Source organism: Sturnus vulgaris, chromosome 3, assembly GCF_052056855.1.
Source record: "Sturnus vulgaris isolate bStuVul1 chromosome 3, bStuVul1.hap1, whole genome shotgun sequence".
Lineage (NCBI taxonomy): Eukaryota > Metazoa > Chordata > Aves > Passeriformes > Sturnidae > Sturnus > Sturnus vulgaris.
In genome coordinates this window covers 54509591-54530435 of record NC_142245.1, presented here as the reverse complement: position 1 = coordinate 54530435, position 20845 = coordinate 54509591, and the positions used below count along the sequence as shown (strand labels likewise).

At 38.7% G+C, this 20845-nt stretch overlaps 1 protein-coding gene across 3 annotated transcripts in view; it reads left to right on the top strand.

Moving 5' to 3' along the window:
- Positions 1–20845, top strand: part of TULP4 (TUB like protein 4) — a 151661-nt gene that overhangs the window by 106169 nt on the left and 24647 nt on the right. For all 3 annotated transcript variants that reach the window (XM_014892742.2, XM_088161675.1, XM_088161676.1), the window contains exons 5-7: positions 6541–6721; positions 9224–9358; positions 13657–13823. In XM_014892742.2, the coding sequence (XP_014748228.2) occupies positions 6541–6721; positions 9224–9358; positions 13657–13823 (483 nt within the window). The remainder of the gene's footprint in view (positions 1–6540; positions 6722–9223; positions 9359–13656; positions 13824–20845) is intronic.

The window sequence follows — 20845 nt, the reverse complement described above, 5'->3', positions numbered from 1 at the left end:
GACAGACTTTCCCGGCAGTTTTGTGGGGAATCAGAAAACAGCACTGCTCGAAGAATATTCCAGAGTACTTCTGCTGTGGGAGTTCAGTGGTTCAGACTTGGAGTCCAAGTTAGTTGCCACAGAAGATGTTCTGTAGAAGGTGTTTAGCTGTTGGCCTTTTATTCATTTTGCATGCTGCTTCAAATGTGATTTTTTTCACATTTTTAGTAAACTGAGGCATATCATTAATACAGTGAACACTATATAGGAGGGTAACTCTTCACTTAAAAATCTAATTGCTATAGGATGCTTTCTTGAAAAATGTCTTGAAAGTCAAGAAGGAATATAGAAATGTGTGTGCTTGGAATGCACAAGTCAAAATTAGTCCAGGTGTAATTACAAGAATGTATAATAATCAGTTTTTCTGTGATTTGCCAGAATGCTTTCATGTAACATTTCATATAACCTCTTGGATAATAGCTTCTATCCCCACATGTCCAGAGTAGTTAATAGCTTGAGATCCTTGTTTTAAGACTACTTGTATTTTTGACTTCTGAACTGGCATGCAAGACTATCTCATTTACAGTCATTCAGCTACATTATACTATTTTAGCAACAAATAAAGCCAGTGCAGTTTGAATCCCCAGTTTTTAGTATTTCAATATCTGTTAAATAGATTTGTCACCAAGATCTCTGATGGATTTACTTTGCCTTCTCATTTGATGGCTTTGTAAGGGTTATCTAGATCCTATGGACTTTGTAAAAGAGAGAATGAGCAAGCCTGAGAGTAGGTAACTAAGCCAGTGCTGCTTTTGACAGGATTAATGGCCTCGAATGAGAATTTCACCGCTGTTTATATGTTTATATATGCAGTTAGCGGAATGATCCTGGGCTGTACCGGCCATATATGGGGCTGGTAACTCCTCAATTCCAAAGGAAACAGAGAGTCTTCTAAGATTTTTGGATGTAAAGGCAGTCAAGAAAAATCTAGTGCTTTCCCCCTGAGCTTGCATGTGAATTTTAGTGATATCTCTTTTTGTGTCAGTTCAAGAAATCGTTTTACAGTGGCTGAATTTTTAATGGAAGTAAAAAGTATTCAGCAGGAGACTAGCTGTCTCCCTCACTCTGCTTTTCTTTATATCTCTCTGTATTTTGAGGCAAAAAGAAAGAAAGTCAGAAATATGACACTGGGAAAAAACCAAACTTTCACTTTTTAATGTATCCTAAGAGAAGTTTACTGCACTGTCTCCTGCTTTGTGATGGAGACATGGTAAACAAGAAAAGCCCAAGGAATGCAAAATGCTAATACTACATTTAAATGGACTACAGAGCGCTGTAGTTAAGCCTTGGCAAGACTGACATTCTTTTGTTAGGCTAATGAATGAAAATAATTAGACAATAATTTTCCCGTACTTCCTTCATTACTAAGCCTACCTGCATAAATAGAAGGTTGATCCATCATTTTGTATATTTATCACTTTATGGTTCAGTTAATTTTGAATGAGCAAAATAGATTTATCTCTCTTAGTATGATGGCAGTATGGTGACAACTGTGAAGGCTGTTCCTGTCATAAATACTAATATTTTGTCCAATTGGCTAAATCAGAGCAAACAGAACTAATTCAGCTTCCTTGAACTGCTCAGCATCTTCTGACAGTAAAACAGTTGGCCTTATTAGCATTTTTGCAAAGTGTACTTTCTGAGGTGCCTCATTTTTCATGTGGGGGAAGATGGGGGAGGAGACTGAAGAAGAAAGCATGAAAGGTCTAAATTTTGAGAAAGTGAAGGTCAGTGAAGCAAAACAGAACGAGGCAGCTGCGAATGCAGAGCTGTGCAGAACAAGTTGTGAAGTGGCAGCATTGATGCAGCGTGGTATGGTGGCACCAAGATTTCTGCAGGTGTGTGTGCCAAACACATATACAAAGTCAGAGAGTAAAACAAAATATTGCAAGGGCAATGTTTACCAAGTGGGTGGGAAGAGGAATCCTTCAAACTTTGTCCTGTGGGAGAAGGAAGATCTGTAACTTGAGAAATTGCTCACTGGAGTTACTGACATCTTAGCCACATCTTAGGGAAGATTAGAGCATTTAATATTGCATGACAGATTATGTTAATTTTTAGAATGTTTCAGTATGTCCAGGAATTTAGATACAATCTGTTCATGCACCTTGCATAGTCTTACAAGGCAAGTTCCGTCTGTATGTGAAAATTTGGGGTTTTAAGAATCAGATTGTATAAGGATGGAGTTGGCTAGATTCATTTTCAATGCTGTTTTAATTAATGGAGTCTGAGTTGTTTTGCGTTTGTGAGTTGTCAGATGTATGTTCTTAGTAAAAAGCCAGAGAGGATCTGTTAAAAGTCCTGAGCCAGCAGGAGTGAAACAGACACATGTTCCTTTTTTAGCATTCCAGCATCACGATACTGGAATATCTCACTTTAAAAGTGCTACCCTAAAGTAGCCTCCAACAGCTTTATATTTCTTCCAGTAGCTGTAGCAAATCCAGCTTCTAATGCTTCAACTTCAGCTTCAGTCAAAGATTCGGTCATTTCCCTGATGCAGAATGACAGCCCCTGTTCTGAAAATGTATTGATTAGATTTCCTGGGAGTTTTGTTTAACCAGCAACATTAGAAACCTTCAGTGTTAGTACTAAATGTCATGAAGAGAGGCATCTTGTTTTATTGATATCTTTCTAGAATAGTATTGACTGTTCAGTTTGTACAACCAAAACCTGAGGTTGGAAATAATTCTGCCTTCTACTCCTCATATGTATTCCAATTATCATAAAGCTTGAGCATTCTTACTGTTGATGAGTTCAATTTACTTATATTAAACCAAATTAAATAGCAACAAAATGTGTTACGTGCAAAAAAAAGCACTGCTGTTAGAGAATTGTACTTTTACAAAACAGTGGGCCTCCTGAGCTGGACCTTCAATGTACCAGGTCTTTGGTCACTCCACTGTAGCTTTGTGGATCTCAGTGCTGCCAAACCACTTTCTGCTGGTCCTGTGTCTGGTCCAGAGCATTGCAGCATCACAGTAGATCTTACATGAGCTGGAGGGTTCAGCACAACACATCCCTATGTAGCAATGCCACCCAACACATCCAAGCTGTTCCTCTTGAGCTGAATTTTTAGCTTTTTGGCTGTTGCAATATTCATCTCTTCATAAGAGGAATACTTCAGAGCAAAATGCCCCATCCTTTGCTTACCATATGTCTTTTAGAAATTGGTGTATTTCTTATTGTTAATTGTAAAGTCTTTGATATCTTGGGCATTTAAGGGGGTTGCAACCTTGAATGCTAAGTTTCGTGGATGATAGTTCAAAAGTCTTCAGTTGAAAAACCTATAAATTTACCAAAACTAGGTTGTGAAACTCATCTCAAGTTAACACAGATCAAAGAGGTCAGCACATTCCAGAGAAGGGCGTTTTTCAGGTATTCAGATTTGTTGTAATAGATTGCAATCATCCCAAGCTTGGGTTTCACGGAGAACTAAGAGGGAACTGAACTTGTGTTTCAGAACTGGATCCACCTTTCAACTCTTGATACACTTGGAAAACTGTGTGCTATCCCAATGCTGTTTATCACAGTTTCTCCTACAAAGTACACAACATCTGGGCACCACAGGATTTGTGTGACTTTTAAGCAGCTACAGTTTCACTCTAATGTAGGCTTTGTCATGTGTGATATTTTGTAAAGACATACTATATTTATGTTGTGGTACTGACTCACACTCAGAATGTATTGGGTGATTTTAGGTATTTGGTTATCAGGTTTTCCATATTCTGCAAATGCAATTCTACAATTGATAATACATGTAAGATCAGTTGTAATTATAAATATGAAAGGAGAGGAGATGAGTCAAGACAAGAACAGAACGAGGGCCAAAGAACCACTTCAAAGTAAGTACTCAGTGGGGTTTTTTAATTACTCTTATTATCACTTAGCTTTTGTCCTCAAGGGTTAACAAACCACTGTAACTTGTTACCATTTTCCAACATTCTGTCTGACCTCCTAGATCTGCAAACACCTCCCCCCAAAAATATTAAGTCTCTGAAATGTAACTTCTTAATTTCTCTGCTAGATCCTTTAGGGATATCCTGTGGCTCAACCTTTTGTCTGAAGGTCAAGAGAGTTTTATTCATCTGACATAAGTAGCTTGAGTGTGGCATTTATAACCTGAGTAATGTTATGGATGATAACACCATTAGACATTTTTACAGCTTCAGCAGGAGTTCAGCCAGCAGGACTATCAGGCTGATAAATGCTTTCATCTTAAAGGTTGTATTGCTACAATAACCCTGAAACTTAAAGCTGCTCCTTGAAACCTACAGCCTGGCTGAAGAGATGAAGTGTGCCCTCTGATATTTCTAGGTTGCTAAAGAGCTCTCTCAAGTTCAGTGCTAGAATTAAGATGCTGACATGCAGCTGTTCTGAATTGGAAATTACTGAGTACTTCATAATTTTGAATTATTTGGGGGCAGTGCTACTCAAAAGAATTAGCCTTAGATTGAGATGAGACTGAACTGTTGAGTGATGAATCCAAAGATTTTTTTTTCCCTACCCAATTACAAAATGTTTCTGCAGGGTTTTAGGAGACAAACTCTTGTACTACTATTTTCAGAAGCAATAGAGGTTCACCTCCTCTGTCTGGGTATTAGCAGTTACAGAACTTTTAGGAGTCTAATTAAAAACTACTCTGTAGTAGACTGAGAGTGGTATGAGAAGCTAGCAGTGACAACTGGTAGGATTTTGCCTTTGTAAGTTTGTTTTTTTGAGATCAGAGAGTGACTGTGTTTTGAAAGGGAATGGTGAAAGTGGCTGTGCAGTGATCATGCATGTGAAAACAGTGGAAATAATGAACAGTGTGAAAGGAGATGTGATGATACGAGTGGAGGAAGAATAGAATAAGGGATCACAAGGGACGATAGTGTGAGATGAACAAAGGTTGAGTTCTTGCTGTTACATCTAAGAATAGTAGGCTTGTAGCAAACTTCAACTGCTGTTTTAATCCAGCAGCTGTTTAACACAAAAATATTTGTAACATGTAATGATTATAGTTAAGGCAGCCAGATACTGATTTGTTCAATATTTTTGATAATGGGAAACAACTCCATTGTTTTTCTCAAGATTTGGTTGGGGTTTTTTTTGACTGAAATTTAAGAAGCCACACTTCCTTTCTGAAACTTTCAGAAGTGCAGTAATGACAGTTCCTTCCTAAGAGACTATGTTGTATAAGTCTGATACAATACACACATTGAATGCTGCAACTGACGCAGCCTCTCAGTAGGAAGATAGAAAAGAAGACCTCTGACACCAGAGGTCTCTGAGGGTGATTGCTGGCTTTGAACAACAACTGTGCATGGAGATCCTAAGCAGACTATGATTCTTTAGCTTGGGAAAGAGATGACTAGGGCATTAGATAATAGAGGTCTGTAAAATTGTGACCAATGTTAAGAATGTAAGTAAGGAACAATTATTCGTGCTTCCTTCAGTGTAAAGAGCTAAAGGTTGCCAAATGAAATTATCAATTATCAGAGAAGAGGGATTGGGGTTTTTTTGGTTGAAAGCTACAGCAATGTGCAGGGGAGATGCCTGCTCAGGTGCATCCTGATCTTTTACTCTTCTCCAAACACTTGGCCACTCTTAAGTAAGATACACGGCTAGGTGAATTTCTGATCTGGGCATATAATTGTTAGAACCTTAAACAAGTCCTGGGAATAGGTGGTAGACTGAAGAGCAAGTGTAAGATTTGACCTTCCTTTTAGTTTCATTTTTAATGCTGGCTAGTTTTCAAGTTGATGGGCGCTTTTAAACTTGCTTTGAAGTGTATTTGCGTCATACAGAATTACATGATAGCAGCAACAGCCTTGGCTAATGCATTTATTGCTTTAGGATTTATTAGTCCTTATTTCCTGAATTTTTCCTAAAATTCATCAAATGTGCAGGATCTTAATTTTCTTTAATCCTCAAGAAGAATTTATTTAAAAAGAAATTGCAGGTTCCAGTCACTCTGACTTCAATCTGTATGATTTGCAATAGAGTTGTTTAAGGGCAAGAAAAACCTTGAATTATCCATTTTCTATTTCTCACAAGCTATTTGAAATTTCTGCTAGGACCTCACTTTTGTCAGCTGTGTCTTTTCTTTTGATATTGTTACAACTGATGCACATCTCGGTTTCTGCTACCAGGTTTAGGAGCTTTTGTATTATCCAAGAATACTAAAGAATCTGTGGTAGCCTTTCTGCCAGCTCACTTTAATAGCGGTAATGATCAAGTTCAAATAAAGTCTAATATCTCACATTAAAGTGAATGAAGAACATCCACCATGAAACATTACTTGCTCACAGATGTTACAAACTTACCTGTAGACTCTGCTGCTCTAACTTCATTCTTTACATTTATCTTTGATTGCAGTGTCCTATTCTGGCACCCTTTCATGTCCATGACTGCTTTGCTTTCAATTAATTTCCAGTGTAGCTAGTTAATTACAAGATGCATTTGAAGGAGGACCCTGTGGCTGACATTTGGTGGGACTGAGGGTTGTTGTGTTATTTTCAGGTACTGTTTGGCACTGCTGATGGACAGGTTATTGTCATGGACTGCCATGGCCGAATGCTGGCCCATGTGCTCCTTCATGAGTCAGATGGCATCCTCAACATGTCCTGGAACTACCCCAGCTTCCTGGTGGAGGACAGCAGCGAGAGCGACACGGACTCCGACGACTATTCCCCACCACAGGGTAGGGTTGTGTGCACATCCTTCTGTTTCAGCTTTGCACATGCCCATGAACAGATCTCAAATGCCAGGGCGTTGTTCATGCCCTACAAAACCAGCAGGGTTTCAAGGCCACAGTTTCAAGCTCCCATGGAGCAGAGAGCTGGTATGGGAGAGTGGGTCTGTTCCCAGCTCTGCCACCAGCAAGGCTTGCTGCAGGTCATACCTCACCTGTGCTGCTCTGCCCTGTTTGCACAAATGAGATAATAACACAAAGCTTGATAAGTTTTCAGTGAGGGTGAGTGAAAAACAGTAGACAGGGACATGCTTTCACTAATAAGAGGATTTGAGGTATTGCAGTGGTTTGTGTGTATGGAGGTAGTCAGAGTGCAGCCACAGAAATTAATGCACTATTATATAGATTCATGTGAAAAGACAGCAGTACTAGGCATGGGGTTAAGTACTATATATTTAGTTCTATCTCTGTTTCATAGGATTTCTGTAACGCTCATTATTACAGTCCCATCCTTCATAGTCCTTACCTAAAGAGTTCCATAAATACCACAGAAGGCTCAGAAATGAAGATATTTCCTGCAATTACACGAGGTTGGAAGCCTGGTGACTGGAGCTGGATGGAGTTATTAATTCACATGCTTCAGAGCACATTGCCAGTTTGAGAGTCAGGAATAAATCCTTCCCTCTCCTTTAGTCTCAATACAACTTGTTTGGTGAAATATTTTCGTTTTAAAGTCTTTGGAAATCATCAGTAGGAAAGACATAAGAGGCCTAGGTGTCCATGCACAGTCAGTCCCACCCTTCTCATTCAGGTAATAATAATACTTCCTGTTGATGTGATTGATCAGTTCCTAAGCTAAGGTAAGGTGTTCCTCTGTTCCAGTGTAAAAAGGCTGAACTAAATTAAGAACTAAGTTTGTATAACAGTGATTGCACAATGAACATTTTAAATACATAACAATTATTCAGAAATAATTCTCAATTTGCACTGGATCTGAACCTCTCAGTTGAGGACTTTTGCAGTTTTAACTGTAGTTTGGATTGAGATCAAAAATCTACCTTTTCCACTACATATGTCTATATAATAAGCTTATATATTTAACAAATATTGAAAGAAGATAATCTGATCACCTGGTAAAATGTTAGCATATTTTAAAACTGAACTTTGCTTTGGCTTTCATGCCTCACTTCTGGTACTGGGTAAGATTTCTTACCTTAGAAGGAAAGAAAAAAACTCCAACCTAGCAAGCTCCTAAAGCAAGACAGATAACAACAATAAATTGTACTTTTCCTGGGTTTTTGTTGTGTTTTTTTAAAAATACTGAGGTTCCAGTTGGAGGATGGTGAAATTGCAGAGTACACAGATGAGAACTTAAATGATCCAAATGTGTTCACTTTTTCTGAGTCAGTCAGGGGGTGGGTGGACTCATTACAAGCCTACAAGCCTATTTTAATGATTACCCAAACATGATGTGTTTTCTTTAGAGCAGATGCAGCATAAACCTCTCAAAGGTGACAAGCCTTTGACTCACACAGATGTGTAGGAAGGACTAGAAGTTTGTTGGGATTTTCTTATTAAATTATATACACACAGAGGTGCTAAGTTACTAGACATCTTTCTTCAAAATGCTTTCTCATCAGCTTTTTTACAAGTTCAGGAAGCAATCCTGCTCAAACTGGTTCTGCCTTTTTTGTTGACTGGAAGGATGTTGACTGTGCCTTGAGAGGCACTTAATCAGGGACCAGTGGCATCTCCTCTCAGAAACTGTAAACAGGAGTTAAACAGCAAAAGCTACAGATGGCAATATTGGTCATGAAGTATTTGAACAAAGGAATTTTAGTGAATCGCTGAAAAACAAACTCAGAGGGCCAGAGACTTTGCAGAAATTGATTTTAAAGCCAAGTGTTCCATTTGGGCTCACCTCTACATTTGGGTGCATTGGATCCTGTTATGCAGAATGGCAGGTATCTTTTCATGCTGCTGCCTAGACATTTAAAATGCAGTAATTTGTAAAATGTCAGTATGTTCTCTTAGAAGTTCTTAAAATGTCTCTATGTGACTTCAAGAGGAGTCCCTGGCACCTGCCCAAGCAAAAAGTGTATAGAACAAATAGTTTTTAATGTTATTGTATTGTTCATCATGCTGGTTTTCAACTGGGGTTCTGAGAAAGCCTTCTAAGGCACTGGTTTTCAATTTTTTTGTCACTTTGGGGAGTTGAGAATGGAGAAAGACTGAAAAACACCACTATGTAACATAATAGTGTATGCATTAATCACTGTGGATATGCTGCAGTAAAAAAAGACAAAGTAAAAGCACTAGGGTTTCACAGAAACAGAGGAGCTTAACTAGCTAAACCTGCTTTGCTTGTGCCCACAGATGTTGCAGAAATAAGCAGGTAGAGAGGCTTGGAACAACTTCTGATGGTGGTAGGCTGAAGTACAGTGTGTTTCTGCCTGGATGTGATTATTTTTGGTCGTTTACCTTTTGCTCACTCAGAGCCTTGTTTTGCAGATGGACCAGCTGCGTATCCTGTGCCGGTGCAGAACACCAAGCCACTACTTACTGTCAGCTTCACGTCAGGAGACATCAGTCTAATGAACAATTATGATGACTTGTCTCCTACTATCATCCGCTCAGGGTTGAAAGGTACAAAAAGAAGCCATTTCTCCCTCTCCTCTGCCCTGTTTTTCTTGTATTTTTGATGATGTGTGCATAGGTTATGTTTCTGTGGTTCTTGCTCGTTAACCCAGGAGCCCTCAGTGCTGTTATTGCCGTTTCCAGCAGTGACACCTGCTGGAGGAAGAGCAGGTCTTGGCTGATGAAGTTTTTGTGTTTGAAAAAAAAATTTCCCAATGTTTTTGAGATCGTGTTTTTGTGGCAGTTTTGTAGGGCAATTGATCTGTTTTGCAGTTTTCCAGCAGAATGCATTAATATGATTATGGTTCTTTGCGTGAATGTCTCTGCTGCGTAACACTTTCTTTGCATGTCTAATTCACATGGTCTTCCATGCTTTTGGTAACCTGTTTTAAATTGCAATGCTGCTGTGGTTATCACAATTATTGAAAACTTGCTAGAATTATTAATTGTCAAGAGGCAAGTTATTCTGAGAGAGGAAAAATTCCAGTGATTAATTACTATACTTCTGCTAAGCGATGTGCATGAATGTTTGTACAATCTGTATTCCATGTTAAATCTTTAACTCACTTTGAAATTTTTACTGTTCTTCCCTATTAAAAATGTCCTCTACTTTGCCAGCACTCTCTGTGCAATTTACTGTGCTTTGCCTGCAGAGACATTTCAATTCAATACAGCACATGGGGCACATACTTAAATACAGGTTCCACTGAAGCTTTTTCATGTCCATAGGTAAACTAGTTTTAAATTCGATGAAAAGAGAATTAGGCTGTTGGAGCAAACTCTTAGCTATTCCGAAATAGTGGGATGTTTTTGGTGAAAAGTTGCCCTAACATCAGCCCCACAGTTTTTGGGTGATCTGTTACATACAGTAGTCTTAGGAGGTAAAAACATCACCTTTGAGGTTTCTTTTTCCATCTGTGCCAACACAAGAAAAGTGCGAGTGGCAAAATGCAGCATCGTGAGACAACCCTACAATCCAGAAAACTACATCAGCTGAAAGGATACCAAGAGTGTGGAAAACTGGAGCCAACTTAAAGAAGCTCTTGTGATAATCACCAATGGGTCTGCTCAGCAACTCAATATTTCTACAATATTAGAGTAATTAGGGTACTGAGCAGTCTCGAGTTGTCATCTAGTCTAGCTTTCAACTGGGAACAGCAGGAGAAACAAACCCCATCTTATTCTCTCTTTAGAGTTGCAGGGCTCTATCTTGCTGAGGATGTCTGTCCTGTTTCTCTTTCCCCATTGACTTTCATTAGAGCAAAAAAGATCCCTTAAGTATGTCACCTTCCTGTAGCAAGATATTGATGTGCTAGATAGGGTAGGAATATTTTTATTAGTTATAAACTGGACTACATTTTTTTCATCAGTAGACAAAAAGCATGCAGCATCTTACTGGATTGGGAATGTGTGTGTGTGACAGAAAAAGATAATTGGGATATCACTGTCTGTTGCTTTAAGCACTGTACAGTGGAAAGTATTTTATGCCTGGTTTATATATAAATGTTCATGCTTCCTGTGTCTTCATATTTTTTTTCAAGTGACTCTAAATTTTACTGGATTTATCATGAGCAAGAATGTGCAAGACCACCAAGTATGGTCTTCAATATTGTCTACAAGTCCTTGTTCATGTGTTTGTGTTTAAAATCTCAAAGTATTAGTGGTCTCTGCAGCAGATATCCTTGCCTTTATAGGCTGCTGTAGGCTACTCTATGTATTTTTAAAGTAGACAACTATGAAATTATTTCAAGCAGTAACAATATATTTTTAATATATATAGAATATGTATTTTCTACTCGTTTTGCAGAACCATCATTTTACTGGGAATATTTATGTTAAATTGACGAGGAAAAGCCTTGATAATTTGATTATCCAAATAAAAGCTCTTTTCATCCAGCTTGAACAGTCCTGGTAGTTTTGTCAGTCCTAGTGGAGGTCTTGAACTGTTCAGGTGTATCCTTTATTTTTTTTGTGCTTTCTAACTCTCTGATTCTCAATGCACTGCTACCTGCAGAACTACTGAGCTGCATCTACTAATGGTACTAGTTAGCCACAACTACTGTCTGCAGAGCTGTTGCACATTTACAGTGCTCTGTGTTCAAGATTTGCTGTTATACATGCCTGTGGTGTCTGGAAAGTAGTTTTGAGGGGTGACTGATTCACTTGCAGACCGTTACCCTAGATGAAATCTCCATTTGATTTTTAATCTCTGTGCTGGTGCTGAGAACTTGTTTCTCAGTTATTTTGTGTAAAGGTCCAATAGTCATTGAAGATCCTGTTGGCAGTGCAAGTGTATCAGTAGAGCCACACTGTCCTGGGGGGATGCTGCAGCCCACATCCACCCCTTTGCTGCCTTGCAGCAGTCTAATTCTAGGACTTTGAGAGAGAGAAAACTGCTGAACAAAGTAATTACTCCTCTTCCTCTTGTCATGGGGATCAGCTGAAAGTTTTACCTGAAGATATGTATCCAAAGGAGACAGTGTTTTCATTATGATAGTTCCATAGTTATCCAGTTACCAAAAGTGGAGCTGATCAGCTTGCCTTGCTTATTTCTAACCTGCCTATCTTTTTCCTCTCTGAAAAAAATGAATTAATTAAATCCCATTGTAGGTTACTTAGAGGGCTGAAAACTAAGAGAAAACAAGAGGCATGCAATGCCTAGCTATGGAAAAAGTACCTTGAGGAACATGCAGCTTCCCTCTGATATGTACAGAAGCATAATTCCCATGAGAAATATCAGAAAGTTGAAATAATATAAAACCATTTAAAATTGTACATAAAAGTCCCTGAAAATGACAAGTTGACAACTTGAAACAATTTTGAGATCCTTCCTGCCAACTCTCATTTCTCTCCTGCTTCTTCATTTGAAGACAGCTTCTCGCCCACAAGTGTCTTCAAAAGGTTCTTGGCAGATTGAGCATCCCAGAGCACAAAAGTTTTGTCTTTACCTTCATTTTGTCTCAGCACAAAATAGATACCTTTCACCTCTGGTTTAAGAGTAAAAAGATTTAAAGACTAGCTTGGTATTCCTTGAACATGCAAGTCTGCCTTTGAAACATGAGCAGAAATGCAAAATACTGTTTTAGAGTTACTCTAGAAGTGTTACAAAGAACTAGAAGATATAAGGGTTTGCAATAAGCATGCCCAAATTAAGCTGTGGGCGTCCCTTATCATGAGGTGCCTGTAAGAGAAGTAACTGATACGTATATTCATATCCGTGTATATGAGACTCTGAGCAATCCCTGTAGGATTCCAGCAAAGCCCTGCTAAGCAGCTGAGTAGATTTTCACAAGTCAGAATCACAGAATCATTAGGGTTGGAAGGGACATCTGGGGATCAGCCAGTCCAACCCCCCTGCCAAGGCAGGGTCCTCTAGAACAGGTTACACAGAAAGAGAACATTTTTTCACACAGGTACACAGGGACCTGGTGGGTCTTGAACGTCTCCAGAGAGGGAGACTCCTCAACCTCCCTGGGCAGCCTCTTCCAGTGCTCTGCTGCCCTCAGTGTAAAGAAGTTCTTCCTCATGTTGGGGTGGAACTTCTTGTTCTTTAGTTTATGGCCATTGCTCCTCGTCTTATCACTGAGCACCACTGAAAAGAGTCTGGCACCAATTTCTCATCACAAACCTTTGAGATAATGAAATCCACTCTCAGGCTGCTCTAGACCAAACAAGCCCAGCTCCTTCTGTCTCTCCTCGTAAGAGAGATTCTCCAGAGCCCTCATCATCTTTGTACGATGGTGGCAAATGACAACATATGATATGGAGGCCATATGTATTTATGGACCAAATCCAAATACTTTTAGTTTCATGTTATACTGTTCTAACTCTAGTTTGCATTATGCTAAAAGTTATATTGACAGCCAGTGAGAACATGAAGCATTGCCAGATATTCCTGTTTTTACCACTATAGGCCCTTCCAGACAAACACTCTTTTTAGTAAGATTATTTATTTGCATGTTAACTTGATTCCACTTACTTGCCCCACATCAGTTTCAACATCTCTAATAAATTTTTGTCCTTAGATGTTTAGGAGCAGCTACTGATCTCATTCTAGACTCACCATAGAGAGGAAAAGATTTTTTTTTACACTTTTTTTTTTTTTCAATTTACAAAATCAAGAGTCATTCTCAAAAGTGCATCTGTGGCATATTTTCTACTATCTCAATGAAAGGATGTTGGTTTCTAAGTACTTAAGTAACTTTTGAGAGCATGTTTTATCTGTTCCAGTGACTTTGCAGCATCTGGAAGTGCTGTTCCTGTTGTTCCAAGTCAGTGGTTATTGCAGACCATCTTTGTGATTTCAGATGTGGTGGTGCAGTGGTGCACACAAGGAGACCTGCTTGCAGTAGCAGGCATGGAGAAGCAGAACCAGCTGCTTGACCTCAGCAATGGTTCCCTGCTGAAAAGCGCACTTGTCAAGTTCTACAACGTGCGTGGGGAACATATCTACACTCTGGAGACACCTGTGCAGGTAGGAGGCATTTTTGAGTCTGTTCTCCATGCTTTGCTGACACGTTTTTCCCACATTAGCTCATTGCTGTAGACAGGCAATGTAGAAAAGGTTGCAAAATGTCCCGAATCCATCCTAAATCACAACATAGATAAAAATATGCTATAAATAATGGTTGTTTGCATGAAGGTAGACATGCAAGACTGCACCTGATTCTAAGGTCCACTGTGCTAGGTACTGTGGGAATATGAAAGGAGAAAGTCTTGTTTCCCAAAATCACTGGGCCATGAACAGACAGACAGAAAAATAAAATTCTATTGTTTTATGGATAAGTGACTGAGGAGAAAAAGAATAAATTGCTTAATGTTGTAGCAGAGCCAAGAGCTAGACAAAAAATATTCCAAGTCCAGTATCATAACTACAAGATTGTTACTGTAATTTCCTAATGTACAATCATTTGGTGTGATGCAGTAACCTCAGTCATGTAGCTTGCCAAGTAAATGCCAGCACATGGTCCATGAGCTGCTCAGGAGCACAGCGTGCTTCATAGGTCTTTGCAGAGCCCAGCTGAATGTAATTCTGTGTCGTTTTCTGCAGAATAGGGATGACTCCATTCTGATTTCTGCTGCTAGTAATGAAACTTTATAATAGCTTTGAAATCTAAAAGTGAAGAAAAATGCTGTAGATATATTAATTCTATTTAATGATGATACCATGTATTATAATTTTTTTTTCCAGTATCCTGATCTGGAATGGATGCAAAAGGGTGACATAGTAAACCATCTGCTAAGCCTTTGTGTTTGCTTATATTTAGCATTAACCTGTGCTTATTAACCTTAGCACTCTAATTTAGATAGAATTCTTTAGTTGTGTAAAGTGTAAAATAATGGTCTCTAAAGCCAACCTAAATATGTACAGTGATATCTAATGCTGATTTAGGTACCTAAAGGACTTACCCATAAACACAGTTTTATTGTCTTAAACGTAGCCCTTGCAGCAAAGTAGCACAGCCCTTTCCTCTCTGGATCAGTTCTGAAGAAAACATATTTATATCAGTGTTGCTTTTTCCCAGCCCAGGTGAAAATCAAACCTTGTTCTGTTCCTTCAGTACCAGAACTCAGTATGTGCACATTAGCTGTTGAACCCTCTGGTGCCAAGCTGTGAAATCACTCTGTGGTTTGAGCATCAGAACCCACCAGGTCAGGTTGCCCCAAGGTACACGTGTGTGCAGGCTTTTCCCTCACTCCTTTGTTCCTGCTAATCTCAAATTCTCCTTCATTTAAATACTTTCATCTCCTCTAGTTCTCCATGTATAGCTTCAACTTCTTTTCATGTTTTCAGCTCGTCTCCTTTCTCCTCTACTTAGCCAGCTGGGAGAAAGCACATATTGTGGCCGAAGTGGGGGGCTAATTAATCTGCCGTTATGCGAGTGCTTACAGGGCAGCTGAGAGGTCAGGAGAACAGGTGAATACCAAGTTTGTGCTGCAGTATTTCTAATAGTGGAAGTGGTAACATAAGCCTTTCTTCTCTTTCCAGCTGCTGTTTTTGTTTGGAATAGCAATATATTAATGTAATGGAGATTTTTTCCTATTTCTTCTTCCACTGTCAACCGCACACTAAAAGCCAACAACTTCAGAAGTTGTAAGCCAGGTTGCAAGTGAAGGATGAGGACAGTCAGGGAGAGGCAACCACCACTTAATAACAGAATCAAGAAGTCTCATTTCCCTTGGAAATCAGAATAAAAATAGCATTCAAACTGATATATTTATGTGTATTAAAAAGCTGTGCGTGTAAACCTACCTAAAATTAGAGCCACCCCTCTTCTTATATTAGTCAGTGTTTAGTCTCTTTATTTGGTGCATCTAAAGTCGTATTTACTCAGCTGCAGGAGGAAGTGAGGGGTCTTTCAGAAGAACTCCTGTATCTGCTTATGTGGACCTTATTCTCCTATGTATTTGAATGCTGGTCTAGCAGTATTAGCAGCTAAATAACAGGTATGCTAGAACATTGTTAAGTATTCATTTTACTGACAAAACCAGATAAAAACCACCGTTGCAAAAAAGATGCTGGTAATTTCTGTTATGCTGTGCCTCTGCTCCAAAGATGTGTTTGCAAAGATGAGAGTGAATCAGTGGTCCTAGTAATTTGTCTCATGACAAATTCATCAGAGTAAATTAATTAGTTTTCTGTACCATGGCAGCCAGCCTTGTAATGGGATTTTATAAGATTCATCACTGGTTACTAAACTAAAAAAAAAAAATTTAAGAAAATAAAAGAACTTCCTCATCTTGAACTCTTCTGCTAAGACTTTGTTATGAAGAAGCAAATGTGTGACTGGAGAAGTGCATTGATTATAAATGAATGTTGTTCTGAATACAAAAGCCAGAAAAAATAAAACAACCATGAATGTAAAAAATAATGGATTACAGGTACAAAACTGATTTTCCGTGTGGTCCTCTGTCCCAATTCTTTGACATAGCAGATGTCTGAAAATTTTATCAGTAAAATATACTGAACTGTTTTTATTTCTGCTGTTTGTTTGTCCTGTCTTCAGTAGGATATTCAGGAAACATTTTATTGTTTATAACAAAACTCAGTCTAAGACTAACAGGATTTATATGCAACTTGGCTGGAATGTTACTGAGCATAAAGTGAAAACCCCAGTGGTAAGAATAGATTTTGGAACTGCAGGTAACTCATCTCAGTGATGACTGTTGTCATGGATCCCTTCAAGATGTTTTATATGCTGCCTTCTCCTCCAGCTTTACTTTTGGCATCCTCTGTCTCGTTTGATTAACTCTCCTAAGCTTTTACCTTTAGTGTAGGAATTTATAGTTCATAAACCTAGTCTGCTGACTATAAAACTCTAGATTAGGAAATCACACTTGTTTAGAAGTATTGAAATATAAAAGCAGTAGCTTTGCTTGAAAAACAATATTCATAAACAGAGTGGTAGAGTTGGCTTAGTGTAGCAGTTGCTCCTGTTCCTGGCTCTGGGGCTTCAGCCTGGCATTCTGCAAGGATGTGTTTGCAGAATAGAGTGAAAAGAGCTGAGAAAGCATCGGTTAGGGCCGATCAAATACTGAACTGAATTCTATGCAGAGCACATATCTTAAGGGCTGGCAATCAGCTGATGACTATTCAAAAACATGCTATCAATTTTTGTAAAATTTACCTCTTTCTACACCTGTCCTTGTATATATCATGAACACCAATGTGAGGTACGAAAAATATGCCCAGTTTTTCATGGTCCTGCCTTTTCAACATTTAGAAATGAGATTGCAACAGCAGGCTGCCTTGCTGGTCATAATGTTTTTATTGGAAGAATGTTAATTTCTTACATTGTTTGGTAAGTCCTCACAGCCTTTCCCTGGCATCAAGCAGGGATGAGAATAATCAACTCATTTAAGATAGTTTTATAGTCCTGCTAAAATTGTTTACCAAATGCTGCAACCCAGTTCTGTCACTTTAGAAGTTCTCATCCAATGTGCAGACAAGTCTTTATTATATCAACTAACTGTACCTGCTGTCACTGCTGATTGGAAACAGATGCTTCATATCTTCTTATATCCTGAACTTCAAACAGGAGTTTAGTTTCCTACAGGATCTCTTCAATATTATCTAACTGCCAATATTATCTATCTATCTATCTATCTATCTATCTATCTATCTATCTATCTATCTATCTATCTATCTTCAATATTATCTAACTTTAACATACTTGTGAATATTTTCTTTCTAATGGTTCAGTCTTGTGGCTTATATTTAGTCCCTTCTTCAGTTTTTATGATTTTTTAAATATATCCCAGGAGGACCAGGGGAACAAGAGCACAGACTTGAAGCTAAAAGGCAGATCTCCATACACCTTTAATTCTACAGTAAATTTACATTACTTTAAGCTTTTCCATCACTGTGTAAACTGGTGTGAGTACAGATTACATCTCGAGTGCAGTGAGGGAGGATGAGAGTGAACTAAGCTTCACATGTGGTATAAGCAACAAGATTAAATGTAAAAACCCCAAGTTTATCAGTGTAATATTTTTAAGCCTAATTCAAAGTGGTGCACCAAAGACTAAATCTTTATGGAAGAAGTTTCCAGAAGTCTTTGAGAAGACAGCCAACTTGCTATAGACCTGCTGGAACTGGTCAGCATTTCAGAGACTGGTTCTCTGCTGGAAGTGTCCTAGCATCTAAATAAATAGATTTAAGATTATATGATCCTGCAGAAACCTGGTAGTTCTGTAAAGGCTAGAGAAGGAATTTGCAATTTTAGGTTTGATTCAGATCAAAAAGTTCTGAAAGAAGAGGCTGCTTTTTATGTTATTCAGCTGAGCAGACCTTGCTTACTTCATTTATTTCACACAGAGTGTTCAGGTTTGTTGCATCTGAAGTAATGTTGCCTTTCTTTTATATTCCTTGAAATCAATTTTATTTAGTTGTTATGGGATGAAAACAAAACTTCAAGAAGAATTAGTTTTCTTACAGGAAAAAAGCAACGGTTTAGGACTAACTGGTGAAACACCCTTTAGGATATCAATAAAGACCCTGGTGTTCTTTATATAGGCCATAGGATCATCTCTGCTGCAGAAATGGAATTTGATCAGCACTGGAAATTGAAGACACTTTTCTAAGCAACTCTTTCTGTTACAGTGGAATCTTGTTGTATTGACTTCTTTAAAAAATACTGTAGAAATAGAGGGGATATAAGAAACAGCTGCAAATCAAATAAGAGTTTACTACATCAAAAATCATATCGGGCCACAGCAGTGGCAGATTTCTCATCATTTTTCACTGTCAGTTCTTAGCAGTTAATATTTTTTCTACTGTAAATATGAGGAGCAGAAGAATGAAGGAGTGTTAGGTTGCTTTCCCACAGCCATCCATGAATGCTGTGGCAGTACAGAGGTGTGCACACACAACTCACAAAAGCCAGGTGGGCACTGCAGCCATTGCACCTTGCAGTTTGTCTCAGAGGGAAGAGTGTGCATCTCCACATTAGCAATCTGGAGTGAGAGCAACCTACTTACACATGCCATTCTCTGGATACTATTTCACAGTTATGTTCTTCCTCCTAAGAAAAGTCCTGCTAGTTCCTGGGCTTTCTGCCTTGGAATAATACTATTTTTATTTCATTACCAGTGGGAGTCCCAGTGCTAACGAACAAGGGATTAGTTCGAGTAGCAGGCAGACCCCATGGCTCGGGATTTCTGAGCTCAAGGCAGGCAGCAAGAATCAGCTAGAACAGTGTTTTCATTGACTGAAGTGCATACAAGTGATGGAATGTATATAAATTATGTTCTTTCCTGTTAGAGAGACAGTAGAGTGACTTAGAAGAAGCAACCACAGAGCTTTGAGTGGGAATATCCATTCCTGCATGCTTTTCTAAGGGGAATCGACATCACAGTTGGGGGTACATATTTGAGTAGCTGTAGCTCACTTTCAAGCCCAATTGGAAAGAAATGGCAATAGAGCTCCTTGTTAGTCACTTGTTGAGATGTGTTTTCAGTCAGCATTTCTCCTGATAAAGCATCTTTTTCTTTCTTTCTTATGTTTTAGCCAATGGTTTCTAATATACAGTTGTCATAGAGCTACGTGTTGATATTTAAACCCTGGAATTCATTCAGGTATTTACAGTTTATGCTGAGATTTTTCAAAGCCTAATGTTATTTTTATATGCAAAGTGAGATTAGAAATTCTCATGTTATATTTGTGGCTGCATTTCTTTGTTCCTAGCAGAAAAAAAAACCCAACTGTGCAAACATGGAAAATAAAATTATTCTGTCCTAGAGTCTGCTTGTTCATTTTGTAAAAGGTGGATACAACAACTTTTGTACTTCCTTGTTTTGCTACAACAGTGCAAATAAGTGGATGCTTTATGAGGAGCAATACTTTTGTGGTGGATGTTGGAGGTCAATTGTTTTTTCTCAGAAGAGTTTGAAAAGAAAGCTGTGGCCAGCTCATAACTGACTTACTGCAATAATTGATTCATATCCCTTGTCCAGCAAGGGAAAGACTAGGAAGCATAGTTACTGAAAAATATTATTGGAGCAGTACTTTAAAGGTCAGGTCAGATCTGGCATTTGGGTGATCTTTTATTTCTCCAAGCCTGTAACGACAGGCTAATTTTCCCTGAAGCTCATCTGAAGTCTTAGCCCTTCACTGTAAATGAAATGTTGCTGAACAGTGGGCTGGAGGAGCACCAAGGATCTGACCATTTCAGAGAAAGAAAGGCAAGGTGTGTCTGGTGGTGTGGTGCAAGTGCTCTTTTTTGAGGTTGAAAATATTAAAGCATAGTGAGGTATGTGGGGAGACTAATTGTACAAATGGAAGAGTAGAAATGTCATGATTTACAAACAGTACAGCACTTGAAGGTATTTTGTGTGTGTGTTTGTTTAACCATGCACCCACTCACATATTGTTTGCATATACATTCATAAACAGAATATAAGAGCATCATACATTGAGAAGTTTAGAATTATGGTTGCCTGTTGGAAAATGATGGTGAAATTTTCAACTTCTGACTTTGCTCTACGGAGATCAACAGAGCTATGTTGCCAGAGATCCCACCCCATGTTTCAAAGCTTCTGAAAAACCTTTCCCTTGAGACCATGTTTTAGATTGCAAAGGTTCTTGCACTGCTACTATCTGCACCTCTGATGTTCTCTGCGTGCAGCAGTAACCTGAGGGAAGAGGTGATTTTATTTGACTCTATTTGGATGAAGAACGTCCTACCTGGGTGTGATATATTGGGTTATAATAGCTGCAATATAAGACACAAGGTCTGAGTGTGCTCTACTGGATTATGATAGCTGGGATATTAGACTTCTCTTCTGCCATTAAGGTCTATCCAATAAATAAACATTTGTGTGCCAAGTCACATACTTGTTTGTTCCCTCACTGTGTTTATAGGTAAGCTGTAGCTGATGCAAGGTGAACAGCAGGATGCAGTTTTGATCCCACAGTAATGATCAGGTAGATAATGCTGCCCATGCTGGGATTCAGCCCTTGGGGAAAATCAGGGTCACTTCTACTGTGCTGTTCTC